This window comes from Amphiprion ocellaris, chromosome 18, assembly GCF_022539595.1.
Source record: "Amphiprion ocellaris isolate individual 3 ecotype Okinawa chromosome 18, ASM2253959v1, whole genome shotgun sequence".
Lineage (NCBI taxonomy): Eukaryota > Metazoa > Chordata > Actinopteri > Pomacentridae > Amphiprion > Amphiprion ocellaris.
In genome coordinates, this window is record NC_072783.1 from 1,615,965 (window position 1) to 1,637,773 (window position 21,809).

The 21,809-nt window shown below is 39.7% G+C and overlaps 1 protein-coding gene across 1 annotated transcript in view; it reads left to right on the forward strand.

Annotated features, from left to right (window-relative positions):
• The first annotated feature begins 249 nt into the window (after window positions 1–249).
• LOC111569263 (heparan sulfate glucosamine 3-O-sulfotransferase 3A1-like) overlaps window positions 250–21,809 on the forward strand; it is a 44,157-nt gene continuing 22,597 nt past the window's right edge. Inside the window, exon 1 of the mRNA XM_055004202.1 lies at window positions 250–1,129. Coding sequence (XP_054860177.1) covers window positions 543–1,129 — 587 coding nt within the window. The 5' untranslated portion in view covers window positions 250–542. The remainder of the gene's footprint in view (window positions 1,130–21,809) is intronic.

Consider the following 21,809-nt stretch of genomic DNA (forward strand, 5'->3'; position numbering starts at 1 on the left):
TTATTTATCTTTGTGCATTACTATAATGTGTATATTAGTGTGTCGATGCAGCATTTTCTCCCCCCTGCAGGTGATTTGAACTTTATTTTAAATATGAAGATGCCGTTTAAAGTGGCAGAGATGGGCTGTTTGTGCGCACACGCCCACGTGGAACACCATTGGTTCCTTTCTGCTGTTCTACTCATCCCATTGGCCAGAGAGCTGCCTGTCAAGAAACTTGACGTGCGAGACAAGTTTACAACTCTACACGTGCGGGCTGGTACATCAGGGCTCGTGGTGGCATCCTGGGCACAGACTTCTACCTGCGTGCGTAAATCTGTGCGCGCTGCCTGGATACAGCTCGTTATTTTCGGCCACTTCCTGGCTTCCTCCTTCCTCACCTGTTCGCTGCAGGTATCACTTTCTGGAGGAGATCGAGGTGTTTTATCCACGGTGCATGCGTGTGGATGAAGACTCGCCGCTCGGCTTCTTCATGGCTGGAGGACTGGGTGATGTGCGCCTAGCATGGCTCCGGCTGCTGCGCCGACCACCCAGGGACCGGTATGGCTTTTAGCCGCATCAGTAGGCTGGACCCCCCGTCCCGAGGCATCTTCAGGAAAGCGGTGGTCATGCTGTGCTCCCTGCTCGCCTCCATCATCCTCCTGCACCTCCTCACCGAGCGCTGCGCCTCCACGGTCTCCTCCACCTCGCCCTCACCGGACAGATCCTCCTCATCCGCCTCCGGTCGTGCTTCTGGGCTTTTCGGGGACTTGAGGAGCAAGAGGCTGGTGTATGAATGGACCGCCGGCTCGGATCTGGAGAGCTACGGGGCTGCTCGGCGCGCCTCCTCACGCGTCCTGGCGGATGAGCGCGCACGGCAGGACCTGGAGCTGGAGCTGCCCGGAGAGTCCTTCATGCTGCCGGCTCCGGATTTAGTGGCTTCCAGGAGAGTTCCGGCCAGGTTCGCAGGTAAACTCAGTCCGCTCGGGGAGGGGAGCAAGAAGCTGCCCCAGGCTCTGATCATCGGGGTGAAGAAGGGAGGAACCCGGGCTCTGCTGGAGTTCCTGCGGGTTCATCCCGACATCAGAGCCGTTGGAGCGGAGCCGCACTTCTTCGACCGCAACTATGACAACGGACTGGAGTGGTACAGGTGAATATTTACTAAACAATTACTTATATACAAACAAACACGAAGTTTAAACATTTTTGTATTATTTTGCATCCTCATAATGCCAAACAGAGATAAGAAGATTAAAAATCCCCTTCTAATCTCGGCTCATCGTGTTTTCAGTCATTAAATTGCCATCATGATGAATTGTGTTTTCCCAACTTTTTATTTCGCCTCCTACTTCATCACCATGATAAAGATTAGTCTGCACAACCCAGAAATCTTTATTTAACATCTCAGCTTTTCTTTTTTTTTTCCAGAGGTAATAGCTGCTGGAATGAGCTGTGTGGACAAGCCTGTTGATTTATTAAAGCCACATTAGGCCTTGCTTTCATTAGATGCTATCAGCTGCTCATTCTGTTTGCACATTTTAAGGATGACTGGATTTAAAGCTGCTTTGGTCCGAGACACAGACGAGTTTGCAGCTTGATTAGGCTGGGAAATAAGAGAGAAAGGGTCAATCAAAGAGTTAAAAATACAAAAAAAATGACATGAAGTCTTCTCAGGTTCTGCACAATTTTCTCAAAACAGTTAAAATCAACTTTTTAAATTAAATTTTCATTGTAATCCTAAAATATCAGTGAGTGCAAAACTTTTTGTGTCGTTTTTCTTTAAATTTATCTTAAACCATTTGTTAAATTTAATAAAACCTTAATCATAGTTGCTGTTCCAAGTTAGTTAATTATTAATGTAAATTCTGCATCTTTTCTCCACTGTAAATCTGACTGTGTGCAGAAAGCGTCTAATTTAAACAAGGTTTTTCTTTATAAAAACCCAGACTTAATCCTTGCCGAGCATTAAGTAAGTGCAAAACACTTCATTAACAAAAGCTGAAGTAAGAGCAGCTTACAGAGGAAAAAATAGATTCTCAAAAGTGTTGTGTGTCACCAGCCTAAGTGTGCGTTAAGGAGTGTGTTTTTTATCAACTTTGAAGGTGAAAAAGTTCACGGTTTTGCGTTCTTTTATTGCTGAAGAGTCTGAATTTTACAGAATCACTTCCAGTCTGATGAAGCTTTAGAGAAACGCTGTAAACACTCCTCCACTGTTTCCTTATGGACCAGTTATGCTTGTGTTTTTTCCCCTCTTTCGCTCAAGTTTGTGATTGATTTCATGTGTCACTGCGAGTGTGTGTGTGTGTGAGTGAGTGAGTGTTGTGTGTTCGCGTTTCCACAGGGCCTGCAGGGAATAATGGCTCTTCCTCTCGGTGGTTCTCTGTCTAATGGGGCATCGCCCACATCGCAGCTCTGTTATTAAGAAGGATTAGGGCCATAATGAAAGGTTACCTGAGTGTCTCGGGAGGTATAATTCACCTTTTGATTGAGTTAACACCACACACAGCAGCCTCTAAAAGCCCGGAGACAAAAACTTTTACTCTCGCTCACCAACAGCTCCCTCCTCCTCCTCCTCCTCACCCCTCAGTTTCCTCCCCCCTTCTCTCTCAAACACTCTGGCTCTCTCCCATCTCCCACTCACACACCTCCCTCTTTGTGCCTCTCTGAGAGTGAACATTCTCTTTTTGCCATCACTCTTTCACACCCTTCTGTTTACCTATTCATCCATTGTGGGGGTTTTTATATCCATGAGGGTCCCATCTATCCTGAGGAGTTGCCAAGATTCTCTGGAATTTGGGCCGTGCCTCCGAGGACGGACCTCGGTGCCGGGGTTCGCCTTAATGCTGTCCGTTTAAAAACAGAAGGACCCTTGAATTGAAAAGAGGAATAAATAACTGTTACAACAGCGCGGCCCCCCTACTCTGCAGGAGTTCATCTCCTCCACGACCGTCTGAGAGTCTCTCCTGGTGATTTGACTGAGCCGCTTTCATTTTCAAGTTTCTGGCTCGAGGTCATATCGAGGCGCAGCTTCAAAAGCTGCCCGTCGAATCGAAGAAATCAGTCTGATTCTGCTGCTTAACCCTCATTTACAGGAACCAAAAAAAAACCGTTTCCTTGCCTGAAAAAATCCAAAAATTCAGAAAAAAAAATTCCCCAAATTTCTGAAAATTTGCAAAACCTTCAGGAAGAAAATTCCCATAAATAAGTTTTATTTTTTAAAAAATCCCCCAAATTTGGCAAGAAAATTCTTGTAAATATTTTTTAAAAATGAGTAAAAAGCTTCAAAAAAAATCCTAAAAATATCTAAAGTGATTCCATATATATCAGCAAAACTTCTATTTTATTTAAGAAAAAAAATCAACCAAAATCCAGCGAAATTCACATTTTTTTTCCCCCCCAAAAATGTTCAAAGATTTCCCAAAAATGTTGAAAATGAATGAAAATTTCACTGTGAAAATATATATATTTTTTCCACATTTTCAAACTCTAAAACGGGTCAGTTTTGACCTGCAGGACGACACGAGGGTTAAATTAACCGAACACTTGTGCAGAATTGTCCCAATCTCCGTGCCCTGGAGTCATTTTAAGAGTTCAAGACTGTTAGAACAAACTGTAAAACACTAGGAAGCAGCTCCGCACGTAGAAAACCGTCATTATCTTGTGGAAAACAAGCCCAGATTCCATGTGACGAATCGCTGTGTCCAACTTGCTTGAATTATGTGATTCTTTCATTGGCGAAAACACCGAAGCTTCCGTCTCCGGAGACTTTTTGTTAATTGTCAAGGACGCGTCCTCAGCATGAATCATCATCTCTTATGGGAAATGTGAGGAACAAATTTTTACACCTTTGAGCTCTTATTGTGACACGGACAGCGTCTCCAGCCTCGGATTTTTTTCCTTTCAACTTTCCCGGAAATAAACTTGTCCGGCTTGTTTTTGGAATTTCCACCCACTGGCCTGGAAAAGTTGGTTACACACCCAAACTTCAAAGCAATCGCAACATAAAGGAAGATCAAAGTTGCAGTTTTGACAACACCGACGAGTTTATGCGTGTAACTTCGCTTTTAGATTTCCAAAAACCTCCAAATATCTGTGCAAAATCCTACCTGGCCATCTGCATTCATTCTCTACCACTTTATACATTTATTCTTCCAGTGTTTTGGGTGTTTCCAGCATGTTGACTCAGCTAAAGTCAACCAGTTTTGTAACATATTATAACTAAAAACACATTTTTAGCTATTTGGATGAAATAAAATGTCCTGTTTTTCGGTTTCAGTTGTGTGCGGTTGGTACATTCAACTCTGTCGTTCCACCAGGAAACCAACACTCGGTCCAATTGTCCGGTCAGTCAGTGTTACATTTCACTACACATGAGTCTGTATATCCACACACAAGCTGTCAAGGTTTTTGTTGTGGAAATGGACACTCAGAGTGAACAAGGAGGTCACGCACAAGCGCTGTGAAGTGAGGCCGAGGTCTGAGCGACAAGAGTAGTCGCTATTATGTTTTTGGCCTCCTTAGGTTACTGAACACCCAGGCTTTCACCTGTCTAGACCTCGCCGTCGCAGTTTCTGTTTGAAGTCTGCAGACTGGTTGGATTAGACTCCACCAGATCCCCTAATGGGTTAATTACCCTTCATAAAAACATATGTGACCCGTTAAACACAAGGCCAACGCCACACACACACACTTATCATAACACAACAGTATTCGGTGCATTAATACACACCTTTCATGCACAAAAACAGAAAGCAAACAGGTGTACGGCGGCTTGTGTATCAGCAAATCTTGTGTATTAACTTGATTGCCTTTTCTGCAGCGTTTTTTTCCTCGTGTGTAACAGTTAAAACCACGAGAAAGCGAATGAAAACATGCTCCGAAAAGCTGCAGAAATCACATTAAACTAGGGGCTTCCCTCTTTGTAAAACTGGCTTTATTTGAAAGGAAGTTCTGAAATGTAATAAAATAAAAAAGGGTCTTAATCATAAAAGCAGTGACCCAGTGGGGACTTGTGCTAGAAACCAGCCGATCTGTGTTTCTGTGCCGAGCGGTGCTTAAACGCAGAACAAACGGGGAGATTTTTGTTATAGTTTACGAAAACAATTCAAGACAGAGCTGTAAAAGTGTGTGAGAATAATATGTTTAAATCCCATTAGTATTTTACTCGTTGGGCTACTTAGCCGGGCTTGTTGACTGGGTTCCATTTAATAAAAAATAAAAAGAAAGTAAAGTCACATTTGGAGCTTCGTCTGTGAGAAGCTGGTGAGTTTGAAACGAGGCCGGCTTCCAACTTCCTCATATGTTGGCTGCGTTCGCCGACATGTCATTTAGTTGGGAGTTTAAAGTCTTGTTTAGCTGCTGCCTGATGTTTCACTTGTCATTCTGAGTGTGGAGAGGTTTAAAGGAGGAGCCGTGGAAAGAGTGACTGGGAATGGGAGAGGTTAGATGTCAGCAGTGAGGAATTAAAGCCAAAACATCTTCAGCTGTGGAGCAGTTCAGTTTTAAGGTTTGAAAATGTGGAAAGAAATATATTTTCACAGTGAAACTTCTGATGTCCACATTTTCAACATTTCTGGGAAATCTTTGAACATTTTTTGGTGGAAAAAAAACGTTAAAAATGTTTCTGAAGAACATTCACAAAAAAAAAATCAACCAAAATCCAATGAATTTCGCTGGATTTTGGTTGATTTTTATGTGAATGTTCTCAAAGAAAATATTAGAAGTTTTACTGATATATATGGAATCACTTTAGATATTTTTAGGATTTTTTGGAAGATTTTTACTCATTTTTTGAAAATATTTACAAGAATTTTCTTGCCAAATTTGGGGGTTTTTAAAAAATAAAACTTTTAAGGGAAACTTAAGGAATTATTGGAATTTTCTTCCTGAAGGTTTTGCAAATTTTCAGAAATTTAAGGAATTCTTTGCTGAATTTTTGGATTTTTTTCAGACATGGAAATATTTTTTTTGATGCCTGTAAATGAGGACAACAGGAGGGTTAAATGAGTTGAAAATAGTTTTGCGACACTAAAATATCTCTTGCCTATCTGGATTTCTATAATCACATCAGTTGTAAACGCAAGCAACATCCTGGAATGTTTTTCTCGGTGTGCAACCTTTACAAATGCATCTCCACGGTCTCTTTACAGAAGCCTTGAAAGCAGCAATTTGTTCTCTTTTCTCTAAGGCGCAGTTGAGACTTTAAAAGCAGATCCCTCCTTTTTTAATTTATCCTGTTTTTACCACCGAGTAGGAAAATGAAATGCTCTTCAAGGTTGTCAGAAAACGGATTCTTGTGGTCATTTTCTTATGTAGTTAGAGAAGTTTCGTAATGGAACCGGAGGTGGGATTTATTTTGTGGAGAGAGGTTTTATATACTGGGAGGAGATTCCTGGTGCATAAAACTTGCAGGTTTACCTTTGAGTGTAGAATTGAATCCTTTCCAAAGTAAACCACTCTTAGCTGCTTCACCCTAAAGTTTAATTCACATGTAAGACAAGGCTGGAATTAAAGTATTAACCCCGAGAACCCCAAAACAGGCAGTCGGGTTTCAAAGCAGGTCATAAAAGAAAAAAATTTCAATTTATCAGAGCATGAAACTACAAAACAGGACAAATGATTGGATTTTCAACTTTGAACTGATCATTTGGCACTCTCCGTTTTTGTTTCAGTTCAGTTTGATTTTTTTCTATAGCACCAATTCCCAACATATATCATCTAGTGACTTAGTGCTATATAATAAAAAATAAACCATGTAATTAGTGAATATAAGCTTAGAATCCTGATTTTTCATTGAAATGTTTATCATCAGTATGTCTTGTTAAAAATAAAGCATTTGCTCTAACTAGATTCTGTAAAAAAGAAAAAAATTCGCACTCTTTGATGCAATCTGGAATATATTAGTGACTCAGCTGCAAATAACAGTCATGTGACAAAAAAATCAGGGAGTGTTTGACTGAATAGGGCTGAATTGCAGGGTGTGTTAACACTGAACTGAAGGTAAACACATGAAAATTAATTGAATATTTGAAAAAAAGTCAAATATGTATAGTGTGTAGAGTCAATTATTTTTGTTCAGTGTACACAAACACATTTGTATACGGAACTTAGAAAATTCTAGCTTTTTAAAAATAAAATTGTCAACTAAAAGAAATTCAACTTTCTTGTTTATTATTTATGCTGTATCATGCTGCACAAAGTTCTGTCTACTTCTAGTCATGGTTGTGTTGTTTCCATAGAGGTGCAGGACTTCATTTTGCCATGAAAAATGAGTCCACAGTGAAGAAAAATGGAATGAGAGCAACTTTGAAGTTGACTGAAATGCTTGTTTTCACCATATAACGATAATAAAAACTACAGGCTGATTAGGAGTGGCTCAGTTTTGCCGGAACACAGCTTCATGTGCTAACAGGAGCAGGTTTGTGGAGGGCAGGTGTAGTGGAAGGGAGGGCCGGGTGGAGGTGGAGGTGGAGGGGTCACGGTCGGGGTTGTGGAGGTCGCACAAACGTCGGACGTAACGTGATCAGCAGAGCCCTCCTGAGCGTGAGCCTCCGAGCCGCCCTCGGATTGTGAAAGTGATTATCGTGGGGTGTAATTGTAAAACCGAGGCGGTCACCTGCCGCTGAAGGTATGCAGCTTCACCCCCCAACCCTCTCGCCAACTCCTTGACCTCCGCCACCCCCACCGACATCTTTGCTCCCCTCAGCAGCTGACCCCAGGAGGCCCCATGCAGGGGGAGGCAGATAGAAGCCAAGGGGAAATATCCAAAGTAGTGGCTGTCAGCAGCTGCCCTGTGGCATCCTGGGAATCTGCCCTCCAGTGGGGGGGTGAGGACAGGCAGCAGGTGCGGGGCGCTCGGCGGACACCACCTGGATCTCCACCAGACGCTCACACCTGATGCGTTCACCTGATGCACCTAAAATAAGCAGCGTTTGCCGTCTTCTGGAGATGAAGGAAGGCGAATGTTTCAGGTGTCAGGGATCAGAACCTCCCGGAGCTTTGATGAACATGTGCAGAAAGCCTCGTGTGATTGGTCAGAGTCAGGAGGGTCGCCGCCACAGAATGTGCCACCCTCAGAGTTCACCATGCCAACAGATGGTTCTGTAACTTTGGGATCGGGTTGCATTGTTTCTAGGATGCTGTTGTTTGTTCACTTTTGGGTTGATGTGTACTCTGGGCAGCAACCTGTTTGACCCCGGCGTATCTCCGCTCATTCAGCCCAGCAGCTGTTGGGCTTTTTAAGAGGTATTACAGCGCACATTAGGAGACATTTATTCTAGGATTCACATTTCAAAAGGAGCGCTCGAGGTCACTTTTTTTTTTTTTTATTGTGCTCGACTGTACAAAAATACATTTGCTCCGTAAAGCTGTGATGAAATGCTTCCATCGTCGGATTGTTTCTGAAGTGGAGATGTTTGACCTTTTCAAAACATTTGTTTCACGTCTGAAGCTCGGCGTTCTATTTTTGGGCAATATACCTGAAGCCCTTTGCTAGTTTTAATGCTTTTCAAGCAATGCCCATGAATGTCAGTGATGTTTATTTTCCTTGAACTCCATGGAAACCTGCCAGGTAATGTTTTCTAGCATCACAGCAGTTCTGCCTCCAGGCACAACTCAAATGGGAAAAAAAGAAATCATGTTTGCAATTTTCTTCCTGTACTATATTTCTACTTTTTTTCTTGGCAGTTCAAGGTTGATGGAAGTTAAGTGTTATCCTTCCTCAAACAAAGAGAGACTGTAACCCTATCATTTGGTACAGGAGAGTCAAGGGGCTTTAGACGAGACTGTTTCAGCTGTCTGCATAGAAACAAACCGCAAAACAACCTCCAGAATTCATGCATATTAAGACTTTCAGAGGATTTGCCAGAGTGCTTTAGGATTTGAGCAACGTGCAGCCAAAACTATGTTATTTGGGCACAGAAGGGCTCAGTAAATGATGCATGGATGGAGCATGTACACGTTACAGCCCTCAGTAGTGGGGATTGGCAGGGTAAACCAACGCCTCGGTGTGATGGATCTCTCTTTCCCATCTCGCAGGCTGCAGCTTTATCACAGGACAGGGAGCCGTCCTTATTTTCCACTAGAGAGAAAAAGACAGACATGCAGAAAGGGAGAGGGAGAAGCCGTCGCTGTGGAAAAGCCTGGGAACCAATAAAAAGAAGGAAGCCCCTCTCCTCCGTTTTCCATTCCAACTGTGGTGTTTTTCTTTAAAATACTTCAGCTACATTTTCTCTGGCGCGTGTCTCGTCTGGTATCTCAAGTCCACGTGAAATTAAAAAACATTTAAGTGTTTACTACTCGAGGAAGTTCATCTTTCCAGGCCTTCAGCAGGAAAGCCTCGCTGCTTTTTTTTTTTTTTTTTTTTTTTTTTTTAAAGCCTTCTGGCTAACATGGAATTGTTTGTGCCTCTCCGCTCAAAGGCATGGCCTCTCTTGCCATGTGTGCTATCTGCAGCTGCCTGTGTGGCGATAGGATGGCACCAAACAACCTTTTTCCCCTCTTGCTCCATCAGGGGGTTATGGTCGGTGCCAGTCGCCTTGGCAGAGCGACGGCCTGCAGACGGCACAAACCTCGATTCCGCCGCCCCAACCTCTGCCTCCGTGCACGGCGCTGCATTATACTGTAGCTAAGCTCGAGCCACGTGTTGTGTGGATTGGCATTTTTCTGGCACGGCCCGCAAAGAGACCAACACATCATTTCCCCCTCAGATGTTATTTCCCAGCTTTCAGCACTTCCACATCCAGCGAATTCTGTGTATTCCTGCTAGATGACGAACAAAGAGTCTGCATGGCAGCGATGAGTGAAATAAAACATGCCCAAGATTAGGGTTTGGCAGTACTGTAGACCGTGACCAGAAATCCTGCACAATTTTTAAAAAAGCTAATAATGGAGGTGGTGAATGGAGAGAGAATGACGGAGTGGCATTTAATCTGCCCTGAGAGCTATTTTATTCAAACAGAAGCGCTGCAGATCTACTGCAAGTGCGGTTTCAGAAAAAGCTACCTGGTTCCTTTAAGTAGAAGTCCAGCTGTTCAAACAAACGCTTTACATGAAGTCTTTTGTATTTCAATTGTGAGCGATCGCACGACACAAAAGATCCATTCATCGGTGGGATTTCTCTTTACGAATCAATCAAATGAAATGTATCACAAATGCTCTATGAACGCTCTCTTTGCATTCCTAAAGTCAAACAAGAGAAAGATCCCAGCTGGGCTACTTTTAATTTCATCTAACCTTTCATTCATTTGGAGAAAAGATGGCACACGGCTTTTACTAACTACCCTCCGACTGTCTGGTAGCTTGATTAAGGAGAGGAATGTGTTAGAAAATGAGTTTGCCGCCAAGAACCCGTTTATTGATAGATGGAGCGCAACAGCACAACCTGCGTCTTTTTACATAAAGATGGAAGAGGGTGATAAAGGGTCCGTGCAGCGCAGAGCCGGTGATTGATGGGCCCACACAGGAGTGCAGAGAAGCCACACAGTAATTCAATTAATCTTAACCTGAACACCAGTAATTGCTACTGTAACTGGGTCTGACTGTACATTAGACAGGAGGGAGATTGCTGTCAAAGGAACATGTCCAGCTAATAGAAACAGGAAGGAACGTCCTCAGTGCTCTGGAGCTCCATAAAGGAGCTGCTTCGTTCATTATTATCCTTTCTCCTAAAGATGAGGCTTTGCATGTTAATGAGACGAGCGGGGAAACTGATTTCCTCAGTGGTGAACCAGAAGTGAGAGATGAACCGAAGCAGGGAAAATGTGGCTGCAAAAATCTGCAGAAGGACTTTTCTCTGTGCTGTATGTTCTCTCAATAAAGTTACGCAACCATCTGGGAGGAAAATGGCCGTTAAGGAGTAATCCTGAATTGTGTGAAATACTGTTGCTGAGAGCTTGATGCGAAGATCTTTACCTTGCTCATACCTGGCCATTAGCCTTCGTGTCGTCAAACTGACCCGTTTTAAAGTTTAAAAAATATGGAAAATATATATATTTTCACTGTGAAAACTTCCACATTTTCGGGAAATTTTGTAACAATTTTTGGTGGAAAAAAGAAATGTTTAAAAAAATGTTTAAGAACATTCAGAAAAAAAAAATCAACCAAAATCCAGCGAATTTTGCTGGATTTTATTTCTGAATGTTCTTAAAGAAAATATTAGAACTGTTACTGATATATATGGAATCTCTTTAGATATTTTTAGGATTTTTTTGGAAGATTTTTATTCATTTTTAAAAAATATTTACAATTTTTATTTTTTTAAATTTGTATTTCTTGCCATATTTGGGGATTTTTATTTTATTTTTTTTTTTAAACCAAACTTTTAAGGGGAAGTTTTAAGAAAATTTCTTCCTGAAGATTTTGCAAATTTTTATAAATTTGGGGAATTTTTTTTGCAGAATTTTGGGATTTTTGTCAGACAAGGAAACAATATTTTTTGGTGCCGTAAATGAGGACAACACGAGGGTTAAACAGGAAGCTAAAGAGTCTTAGTTGAGCATGTATTCCTAAAACCAGGAAGAAACCGCTAAAGTTCATGAATTAACATGTTCAACCTCCTCTGTTTAATCTGCACAAAAAAATACAACAATGACAGTTGTTGGTTTAATGTAGTTACTTGTTGGACCAGTTCTTGGTTGGGTGCAGTGGCTTCCTTTAGTTTTAATGCCATTATTTCAATTCAATTTCAATTGTATTTATATAGTGCAAATTAACATATATCATCTGACAGTGCTTAACATAGTGAGGTACAGACCGTACGACTTTTAAACAGAAAATCCAACAATCCAAAGTTGCCTTTGGATCCCCTATGAGCAAGCAGTCAGCAACGGGCGAAAGGAGCAAAACAAACTAAAATAGGGAGGTCGGAAAACAACACTCCGAGAACCAGGCTCAGGGTGAGGGTGGAGGGGAGAGAGCAGCAGATAGTTTATTGTTGGTTGACTGAAATCGTACCAACTTTTCAATTCAGTCAGTTAGGGTAAAAAAAAAAAAAAAAAAAAAAAAACACAATTCTGCACACTATCTAGGGTTGCAACTACCGGTGATTTTAAGATGAACTAAATTGGCCACAGTGTGCTTAGTTTTTTTTGTTTTTTTTAACCCTTGTGTCGTCCTGCGGGTCAAACTAACCCGTTTTAAAGTTTGAAAATGTGGAAAAAATATGTATTTTCCCCGTGAAACCTCTGATGTTTATATTTTCAACATTTTGGGGAAATTTTTGAACATTTTTTGGTGGAAAAAAATGAAATGTTAAAAAAAAAAAAAAAAAATGCTTCTTAAGAACATTCACAAAAAAAAATCAAAAATCAAAAATCAACCAAGTCTGACTGATATATATGGAATTACTTTAGATATTTTTAGGATCTTTTTTGGAAGATTTTTACTCATTTTTGGACAATATTTACAAGAATTTTGTCACCAAGTTTGGGGAATTTTTTTTTTTTTTTTTTTTTTTTTTTTTTTAATTTGAGGGAAACTTTTAAGGAATTATTGGAATTTTCTTCCTGAAGGTTTTGCAAATTTTCAGAAATTTGTGGATTTTTTTTTGCTGAATTCCTGACAAGGAAACAATACTTTTTGGTGCCTGTAAATGTGGACAACAGGAGGGTTAAAACCTTTATTTTACCAGGAAGTCCCTTGAGATAAAAAAAAATATATATATCTCTTTTCCAAATGAGACCTGGCCAAGACAGCACACCATTTCAGAGAATGTAAAATGTTCATAGTATATAAAAACAATTCAGACAATTCAGATATACTTATATAAATAAGAAAGATTGAAACAGGTTCAAACAAAAACAAAAGAAGGAAAAAAAAAACAGACCAGGAAAAGCAGTTACACACATGGATTATATTTTCCTTGATCAAGTTTTTGAATTGATTCAGGGAGACAAAATCACAGTGATTTTGGAGGTTGTTCCATGACCAAGGTGCATTATGGGAGAAAGCTGCCCTGCCCTGCCCAGCTCACAGTGAATCCTGGGTACCTGTAAGCAGCCATCTAGCACAGCGACAGTCATAAAGGTCTTGATGGGTGAAAGAAATGTTCTCTCCACCTGCTAATCTTCACAGCTAAATGAATTCCGAATAAACACAAGACGCTGGTGTTTGTCGTTACTTCAGCAGGTTCTACTATGAAATTTATTTTCCTTTTCAATGAGGACGCTTCACATCCAACTTTGAGTGTAGCTACAGCTGCTGAAACTGTTGCTGAAATAGGCCAGTTATCATATATTCAAAAACCTCCCCATGAAATTTGGTGGAACGTCCCACAGCAGACAAGTTTGCCATGTTGGTTGTTGAGCTGTGATTTGAAGCTGCTGTTTGTAAAGTTTACACTTCACTTTTCTCCATCCATTTCAGTGATATGCAGCCATATCAAGGAGTTATTTGACATGATGTGTGTTAGTTTGGAGCTGACATGGTAAGCGTCTGTCACACCTTGCAGTTCCTATTAGGTTGGGCCACTTCAGAGTTGTAAAAACATGGGGGTGTTCACAGGTAGTCTGGTCCTCCTGCTGCAAAAGTAATGGATTAATCCTGCATAGCTGCTGATGTAGAGCTTTTTCCTTATGAAAGTAAGTTTGGAGCTTGTCTGACCAATGAGAATACCAATACTGTTACAACTCGGCTCTGAAGCTGCAACAAAACGGGGAGAGAACAACAGTGTGGGGATTAAAAGAAGGTTTTATTGTAACGCAAACCAAGTCAACAAGGTGCACTAAAGACCACAAACTAAAACCAGACCCAGACTCAGACCCAGACTCAGACCCAAACTCAGACCCAGACTCAGACCCAGACCCAGACCCAGACCCAGACCAGGCTGCTGGAGCTGCAGAAGGAAGCAGCTCCTGTCAGAGAAAGAACCAGATCCTGGAAGCCAGGGAGGTTTTATGCAGTTTGAGCATCTTGATCCCAGGTGTGTCTCAATCAGCTGACGACCCTCAGCTCCTGATCGAGCACACCTGGTGTCCAGGTGGAGGGTCGTCACAATACTCATTGGTTGGATAGGAGCCTATTGACTGACCAGTCAACTTGGTGACTACAAACACATTAATTAATGAGCTCAGAAATGCTGATAGATAAAATGCTTTTAGCTTTTGGAAACAGCAAAGCAGCTTGTCTCCTTCTTCTAGTCTTATTGCTAAGCTAAGCGGCTGAAGCATTTAGAAAAACAAACATCAGAGTTGGATCTATTGTTTTATCTAACTTTTGACAAAAAAAGCCAATAAGAGTATATTCCAGAGTGTTGTAGTGTTCCTTAAAGGCTGGAATTTGATACTGTGAATGTCCATGTTTTGTGCTCAAACCAGAGCTGAGAACCACATTTCCAAAATCTCAGCTTCATGCTGAGTCTTTCTGCGCTGCTTTTCATCAAACAAACATAGGTGTAGTCTTTTATTGTCCTCGGTGATCAGACCAGCTCATTGTTGTGCTTTTCTTTTGTGTTTACCTCCTATTGAACTTTGCACCAAATGCCTCTGGATTGTCAGAAATCCTTTGAACACACCCTGAGATATTGATCCTATTGTTTCCTATAAGAGCACAACAGCAGTTTGAAAGGTGTTGACCCGTAGAGACAGGAAGACAAGACTTCTTTATGGGCTCGTTTTATGCATCCTCTGGAAACTGGATACCTTAAGAACAGCAAATAAATCAAGTTTACAGTAAAATCTATTTTTCTTACCCACCAAATCCCATTCCTTCGCTGCACTATTTCTTCACACAGGTTTGTGTCTGTTTCCTCTCTGAACATTAGCGCCTGTCACCAGGTTTGAGGTGGAAGCTCTGTTATATCCATACCTTATGTTTAATTTCTGCGTTTTTATTTTCGCAGCTGGCCAGTTCTGGGTCAGCCACGGTCAGTTTAGACTAAGGGTGTAACAACATTGTGGAGCCGGTGGGACTTGACATGAACCCGAGTCATTTTAACCGTCAAACATGTGGTGGGGCCGGGGCTCATTATGTCATTATGTTGTCAGGGTGATTGTTTATTCTGACATCTCGGTCTCTCAGAGTCACATCCTCCCCTACGGTCGCAGCATCGATGCGAGGAGGAAGCCGGTTATTTAGAGGCAGCCGCCAGCGTAGACAGATGCAGCAGATACAGCTTTCAAAGTCTTCCCTAATAAGACGGTTTATCCACTGCGGCTCCCTCAAACAGGCCCCACATCAATTATTAATCCAGCCAATTAGCAGGGCTACATTATTCACCAGGAAGCTGTGATCACATCCATTAACTGCACTGTCTTTCCTCATTGTGGCTCTCCCAGGTGGCACTCTCACATCCCATAATCCCCCCAACTCAGGGTACATATTTGACCACCAAAACTGAGCTCCAATCATTATTTAAAGTTACATTCAAATAAAGAAACACCACTTTAAGTCTTCTCATTTTTCCCTTTATTGAGTGGTAAACCTGGGTAAAGGCTTTTATTTTGTAGTACCATTACCGCCCTAATTTAATGAACGAAAAATCAGATGAAAAAAATTTAACTATCTTCTGAGCAACTTTTTTGGAACCAAAACACAAGAATAAAGTTAATGTGTAATATACAAACAAATAATGGAAGAGCAAACATATGAATTAATGACCATTTTAATGTACTGAACAATCTGCATCTGCAGTGTCAGACATTACATCATCCAGATTAGCAAAACAACATCCCCAGTGTATCCAAATTATTTTCAGCAAGTACACATCATTTTTCAGGTTTTTTAAAAATCATGTAGCCTCATTGAAGTAAAGAAATGCCACTGTAGATTGCTCAATAATCCATTTAATAAGTGCTAAATGTTGTTAAAAACTTTTGTTGTAGTATTACTGACCGTATTTTGTCAATGAAAACTCTGATGTAAAATATTCTTTAACAGTCTTTTTTAGAACCAAAAGACAGGAATTACAGTATATTCCTGTCATATACAGTGTATGTCATCCACTAACAAGTACCAGAAGAACGCACGTATGAATTAATGACTATTTTAATGTCCTGAACAATCTGCAGGATCACACATTGCATCCTTCAGATTAGTAAAAAAAATCAAGTGTGTCAAAATGACATTTTTAGGAAGTGCACAAACAGCATTTCTGAAATTTTTCCCACTTAGGTCCATTCAAATAAAGGAACACCACTTTAGACTGTTCATTATTCCCTTTAATAAGCAGTAAATCTCAGTAAAGGCTTTTATTTTGTAGTATGATCATCACCTTGATTTTGGCAAAAAAATTGATGAAGAATACTCATTAACAGTGTTTTTAACAGCTATTTTTTAAACAACAAGAAAGCAATACCATTTATGTGTAATATAAAAAAACAAATAATGAAATTACCAATTTAACATTCTGAACAGTTTCCATGCATCTGATCACACATTGCATCCTTCAGATTAGCAATACAACATCCCCAGTGTATCAAAATTACACTTTCAACAAGTGCACATACAGTATTTCTGATTTTTTTTTATCATATAGCCTCATTTAAACAAAGAAACGTCAGTTCAGATTGTTCAAAAATCTGTTAAACCTTGATAAAGACTTTTATTTTGTAGTAGTATCGCCACCTTGATTTTTGCCAGAAAAAAATCTTATAAAAACTCACTGTTAACAATATATTTAGCAACTTTCTGGAGCAGAAAAAGCAGCAAAACAGTTTACATGTAATATTCAAATATATAATGAAGGAGTGTATGAATTAATGACAGTTTCAGTGGACTGAACTTTTTAGCGCCATAATCATGATGTTAAGGGACCAGATTTATGGATTTATTGCATCCACAGTCCCACTGAAAATTAAAAGAAACATACTTTTACTGCACTGATGTCATCCAGTGTTTTAGCTGCTCCCCTTAACCCACATAATGAATAATATTTAGAGAAAAGTGAGTGAATACAGTTTGTGAATAATGTTTCGTTGCACAAGTAGCAGCCATAATGCAATGTGAGTGACTTTCCTGCTGAGTTCAGCTGGAGTTTGGTGAGTGGCAGCTGTATTTATGAGAGAAAGTGAGTTGTTAGAATCATTGATATTCACCTGTTAAAAAAAGAAGAAAAAGGTAACAGCTGGAGTAACAGATGTGTCACATTTCAGTTGTTGTTTTGCACAGTTTGTGCCCGTTTCTGCTACGGTTTAACGGCTCCAACTGTTTATCTCGAGGCGCTGAACTTCTAATATCCAACCGACTGCGCTTCGATGAGCATCTATTGACGTGAATGTCATGGATTTAGCAGGAAATCACTGCGGCATTGCTGTGGGCACATTTTGGTTTTAAGCCAAAAGAAAAACAAGATTCCAACTTGGAGATTTGTTGGATTTGTAGCACAAAGGAGGTGATCAAAGGTGCTAATACCGTTAATCTAAACCTAACGGAAGTCTAAAATGAGTAGAGAAAGACAATGAAATCATTAGTCACATCTATTTGTACAGTCAACTTTATCATTAATCACCAACTTTTTTGAAAGTCAATCAACTGGTTTGAGTAAAACGTCAAAATTCTCTGATTCCAGACTTTCAATATTTTCTGCTTTCTTTCATCATCTGTGACAGTAAACTGAACATCTTTGGGTCTTGAACTAAACAGGACATTTGCAGACGTCATTTTGGGAGATTAGATACATCGATTGGTCTAGAAATGGTCAGAAAATAGTGGAAAACACCAAGCAAGTTGTCAGTTTATCAAGAAAATAATCAACAAATGAATCAGCTAAAAACAGTTTACTGCAGCCGTACTGGATGCTGATATATGTATATAGTATGTATAGGCTATATATAGGCCAATCTTGTAATTGTTGAGACAATTGGAGCCTCAGAAACTTAAAATTCAATGGCTAAACTTGAACATTTGGTGCAAATTTGGACTAAAACTATTCAGTGTTAAAACTATGAACCCAACAAAACCGGTTGAAAAATGAATTCTCGTCATCATAATCATGACATAGAAAAGAAGATTAAAAAAACATCACTCCCTCTGTATTTATTTCTGGAGCGGAAGTAATATTTTACTGTCCGTCCAGTTTCCCAGAGCTCCACCAACACAACGGCAGCACTGATTGCTTGTCACTGCGATTTATGGACCCTCAAATCACCAAACAAAATCACTTCCTGTTTTTCCTGTGTTTACCGGACACACAGGTAGGCGCATTTGATTAAAAAGTGATTTATTTTCATTTGCTTATCTGCTTAATTAATGTCCCCCAGGCCTCCCCGACAGCCATAATTTCATTATACAAACAATTTAGAGAAGTTTGATTAACACAGATGAGAGTTCAGGGGCCCGACATGTTGCTCTACACGCTCAGAGTCACGCTTTTCTTCACATCCGTCTGGCTCAACCCTCGGACCCGACTCATTAATAACCACTTCTTACCACAACAAACAGTAGCAAACAAAGATTTTAATTATGGCTCTATTAATCACAATGAAATCCTGTTGTGCCGTTTAATGCATATCCATCTTGTTTTAACCCTCCTGTTGTCCTCATTTACAGGCACCAAAAAATATTGTTTCCTTGTCTGAAAAAAATCCAAAACTTCAGCAAAAAAATTCCCCAAATTTCAGAAAATTTGCAAAACCTTCAGGGAGAAAATTCCAATAATTCCTTAAAAGTTTCCCTTAAAAATTTAATTAAAAAAAAAAAATCCCCCAAATTTGGCTAGAAAATTCTTGTAAATATTTTCAAAAAATGAGTAAAAATCTTCCAAAAAAAATCCTAAAAATATCTAAAGTGATTCCATATATATCAGTAAAACTTTTAATATTTTCTTTAAGAACATTCATATAAAAATCAACCAAAATATAGTGAATTTCGCTGGATTTTGGTTGATTTTTCTGTGAATGTTCTTAACATTTTTAAGTTTTCTTTTTTTCCACCAAAAAATGTTGAAAATGTGGACATCAGAAGTTTCACTGTGAAAATATATATATTTTTTTCCACATTTTCAAACTTTAAAACGGGTCAATTTGACCCGCAGGACAAGATGAGGGTTAATTGTAATGAAAACCTGTTGTGCCATTTAATGCATATCCATCTTGTTTTAACCGTCATACTGTAATTTAACGTGCGTTTCACACCTTGCTGAGCTTTGGAATCAACCCACATGATTTAAAATCCTCAACAAGATTCTCATTATGTCCATTGAGATGCAACTGTATCGATTTTGTTGTTCAGGATTCACCGCGAGCATTGATTTATGGCCCTTTGAGACAACTGTGTAATTAGACTCGCATTGTGAAGAGTTCATCCCGCTTTCTTTCGCCTCAGCTGTGGTGGATCCTCATCGATGATTCTGTGCTTTGTTTGACTCACTAATGCACCAACGGAGACGCCTAAACACACACACTGGATTCTAGTTACTGTACAAAACACATACAGGTCAGGTCTGCTTCTGACAAACCATTCATTGCATCATATTATTTTCCACTCAGCCCAGCAGCAGTGAATATTCTTTTTCGACGCCCTGTTTTTTGGTTGTTTTTTCTCCCGTTCCTTGTAGCCAACCAGCTCTAAAACAAGGTCGGCTCTGGCAAGGCGTAAATCCAGCAGGAGGGATTTCCCCCCTCACCCTCAAAGCTTTTACTTCTGGTGTTCGAGTGCCGGCGCGTGATTCTAGCTCTCCCCGATGAACTCCTGAATGCACATTATAACAAAAATGGCCCTTTAGAAGAGGTCCTTGGAGTCTGGAGGTGAATGTGTAAACGCGCACTGCAGACACTCAAGAAGCATCACAAATACATGTTTGCACTCAACGTATAACTCTCAAACGCACCATACATTTATTTAAGACACTTCTGACATACAGAGTAGACATTAGAAGTGAGTACACCCCTGTGCAATGGCACTTAAATGGAAAATGATCCTGGACTGTATCACCTAGTACATGCATTACGGTTAAGTGGAACAGTCGGGTGTTTGCTCCTATGTAACATTAAAAACTAATGCTTTAAATTTAAGATATTTAATATACAGCTCAGTTGGAATTCAACACAACAGTGAGTACGCCTTTCATTACACCGATTCAAATCTTATTTTCCTGTCCAACTTTATTTCTAATGATAGACTCAGATCTCCTGTTGTCTTCATTTATGGGCACCAAAAACTATTGTTTCCTTGTCTGAAAAAAATCAGCAAAAAAACCCCCCAAATTTCTGAAAATTTGCAAAACATTCAGGAAGAAAATTACAATAATTCCTTAAAAGTTTCCCTGAAAAGTTTTATTTAAAAAATTTGGCAAGAAAATTCTTGTAAATATTTTCAAAAAATGAGGAAAAATCTTCCAAAAAAAATCCTAAAATTATCTAAAGTGATTCTATATATATCAGTAAAACTTCTAATATTTTCTTTAAGAACATTCACAAAAAAATCAACCAAAATCCAGCGAATTTCACTGGATTTTGGTTGATTTTTTTGTGAATGTTCTTAAGAAACATTTTTAACGTTTCTTTTTTTCCATCAAAAAATGTGGACATCAGAAATTTCACTGTGAAAAAATATATTTTTTCTCCACATTTTCAAACTTTAAAACGGATCAATTTGACCTGCAGGACGACACGAGGGTTAAACCTTCTCTGTATGGTAGAAACCAAATCTCTAGAGATTATTGTCAGACGTTGTGTTGGTCTACCTTTCTCTTTAACAATATACCCCAAGAATGTTCTGTCGAATATAGGTCAAGCGACATTTTAAATCAGGCCACAATTTTTACTTTTTTCTTCATTCAAAACTGTGATTCTGCGGTCATCTCCCCAACACCTTTTGCTCTCATGCATCTCCATATCATCAAACTGTGGCCTTCGTTCTTCACTGTCAGGACCATTCATTCACTGTGGTAGTCCTGGATGTGGTAACTCCAAACACACTGAACTCAATCTGAGCTGCACTAGTTATTCTTGGGCTCATCTAACCAAAGAATGTGCTCCAAATACTCATCAGGGTTCTTTCTTGTTCTTTAGCAGAGTTGCATCTTGTAATTTTGATGCCGAAGAGCAAGCAGCAGGAGTATTCTTGAATGCTTGAATGCCATGTTAATCGCACTGAATGTTTCATTTAGAAACTTTCATTTTGATTGATAGCACCTGTGTGACTGTTTAAAAGATTGTAAAAGCAGCGTACTGTCAGTGGTATTATTTTAGGACGACAACTGCAGCCCTGATTATTGGTACTACGGCTCGTTCTACTTCCTGATTATTATTGCAACTGTGTTTTCACTGGTTTTTATTTGGTCGCTGATCTTTCTGTATCCTTTTTTTTTCATCTTTGTGACGTCTCACAATCAGATTTTTCTCTTCCTCTCCAGTTCTTTTCCATGTGGAGCCATGATACAGACATAAAAATAGACTCAGCTCTCAGATCAGACCTGAGAAAGTTCTGGGATTCAAAGGTCATATCACAATCATGTTCCTTCAGTTAGGTTAATTGGAAATCACAGGTGTATTCAGGTGTACATCAGTGATCACAAGTGAGTTTCTACTTAGAAGTCTAGATTTTCAAAATAGTCTAAAATATTTTGTATTCATTTCATAGGAGGAAATACTATACTTTCCAAACTAGAAAAAATACGATTATTGAGAGGTGATGATACGTTCTTGATTCAGTACACATTTACACAGGTATTACTGGAGCATTCATCACACAACCACTGGATTAAACCCATGTCAGTTATTTGCAACAAATTTCACTCATGCCACCATTAATTCTGTGGGTTTACAATTGCACTACAGGCCTGTAATGTAAATGCAAATGTGATTGAAACTGGTTCATAATAACCTCCATTCAACTGTCATTAATATGAATGGCATTAATATGCGTTTGGTTTTGGTTTGCTTCTTTCCTTGGTG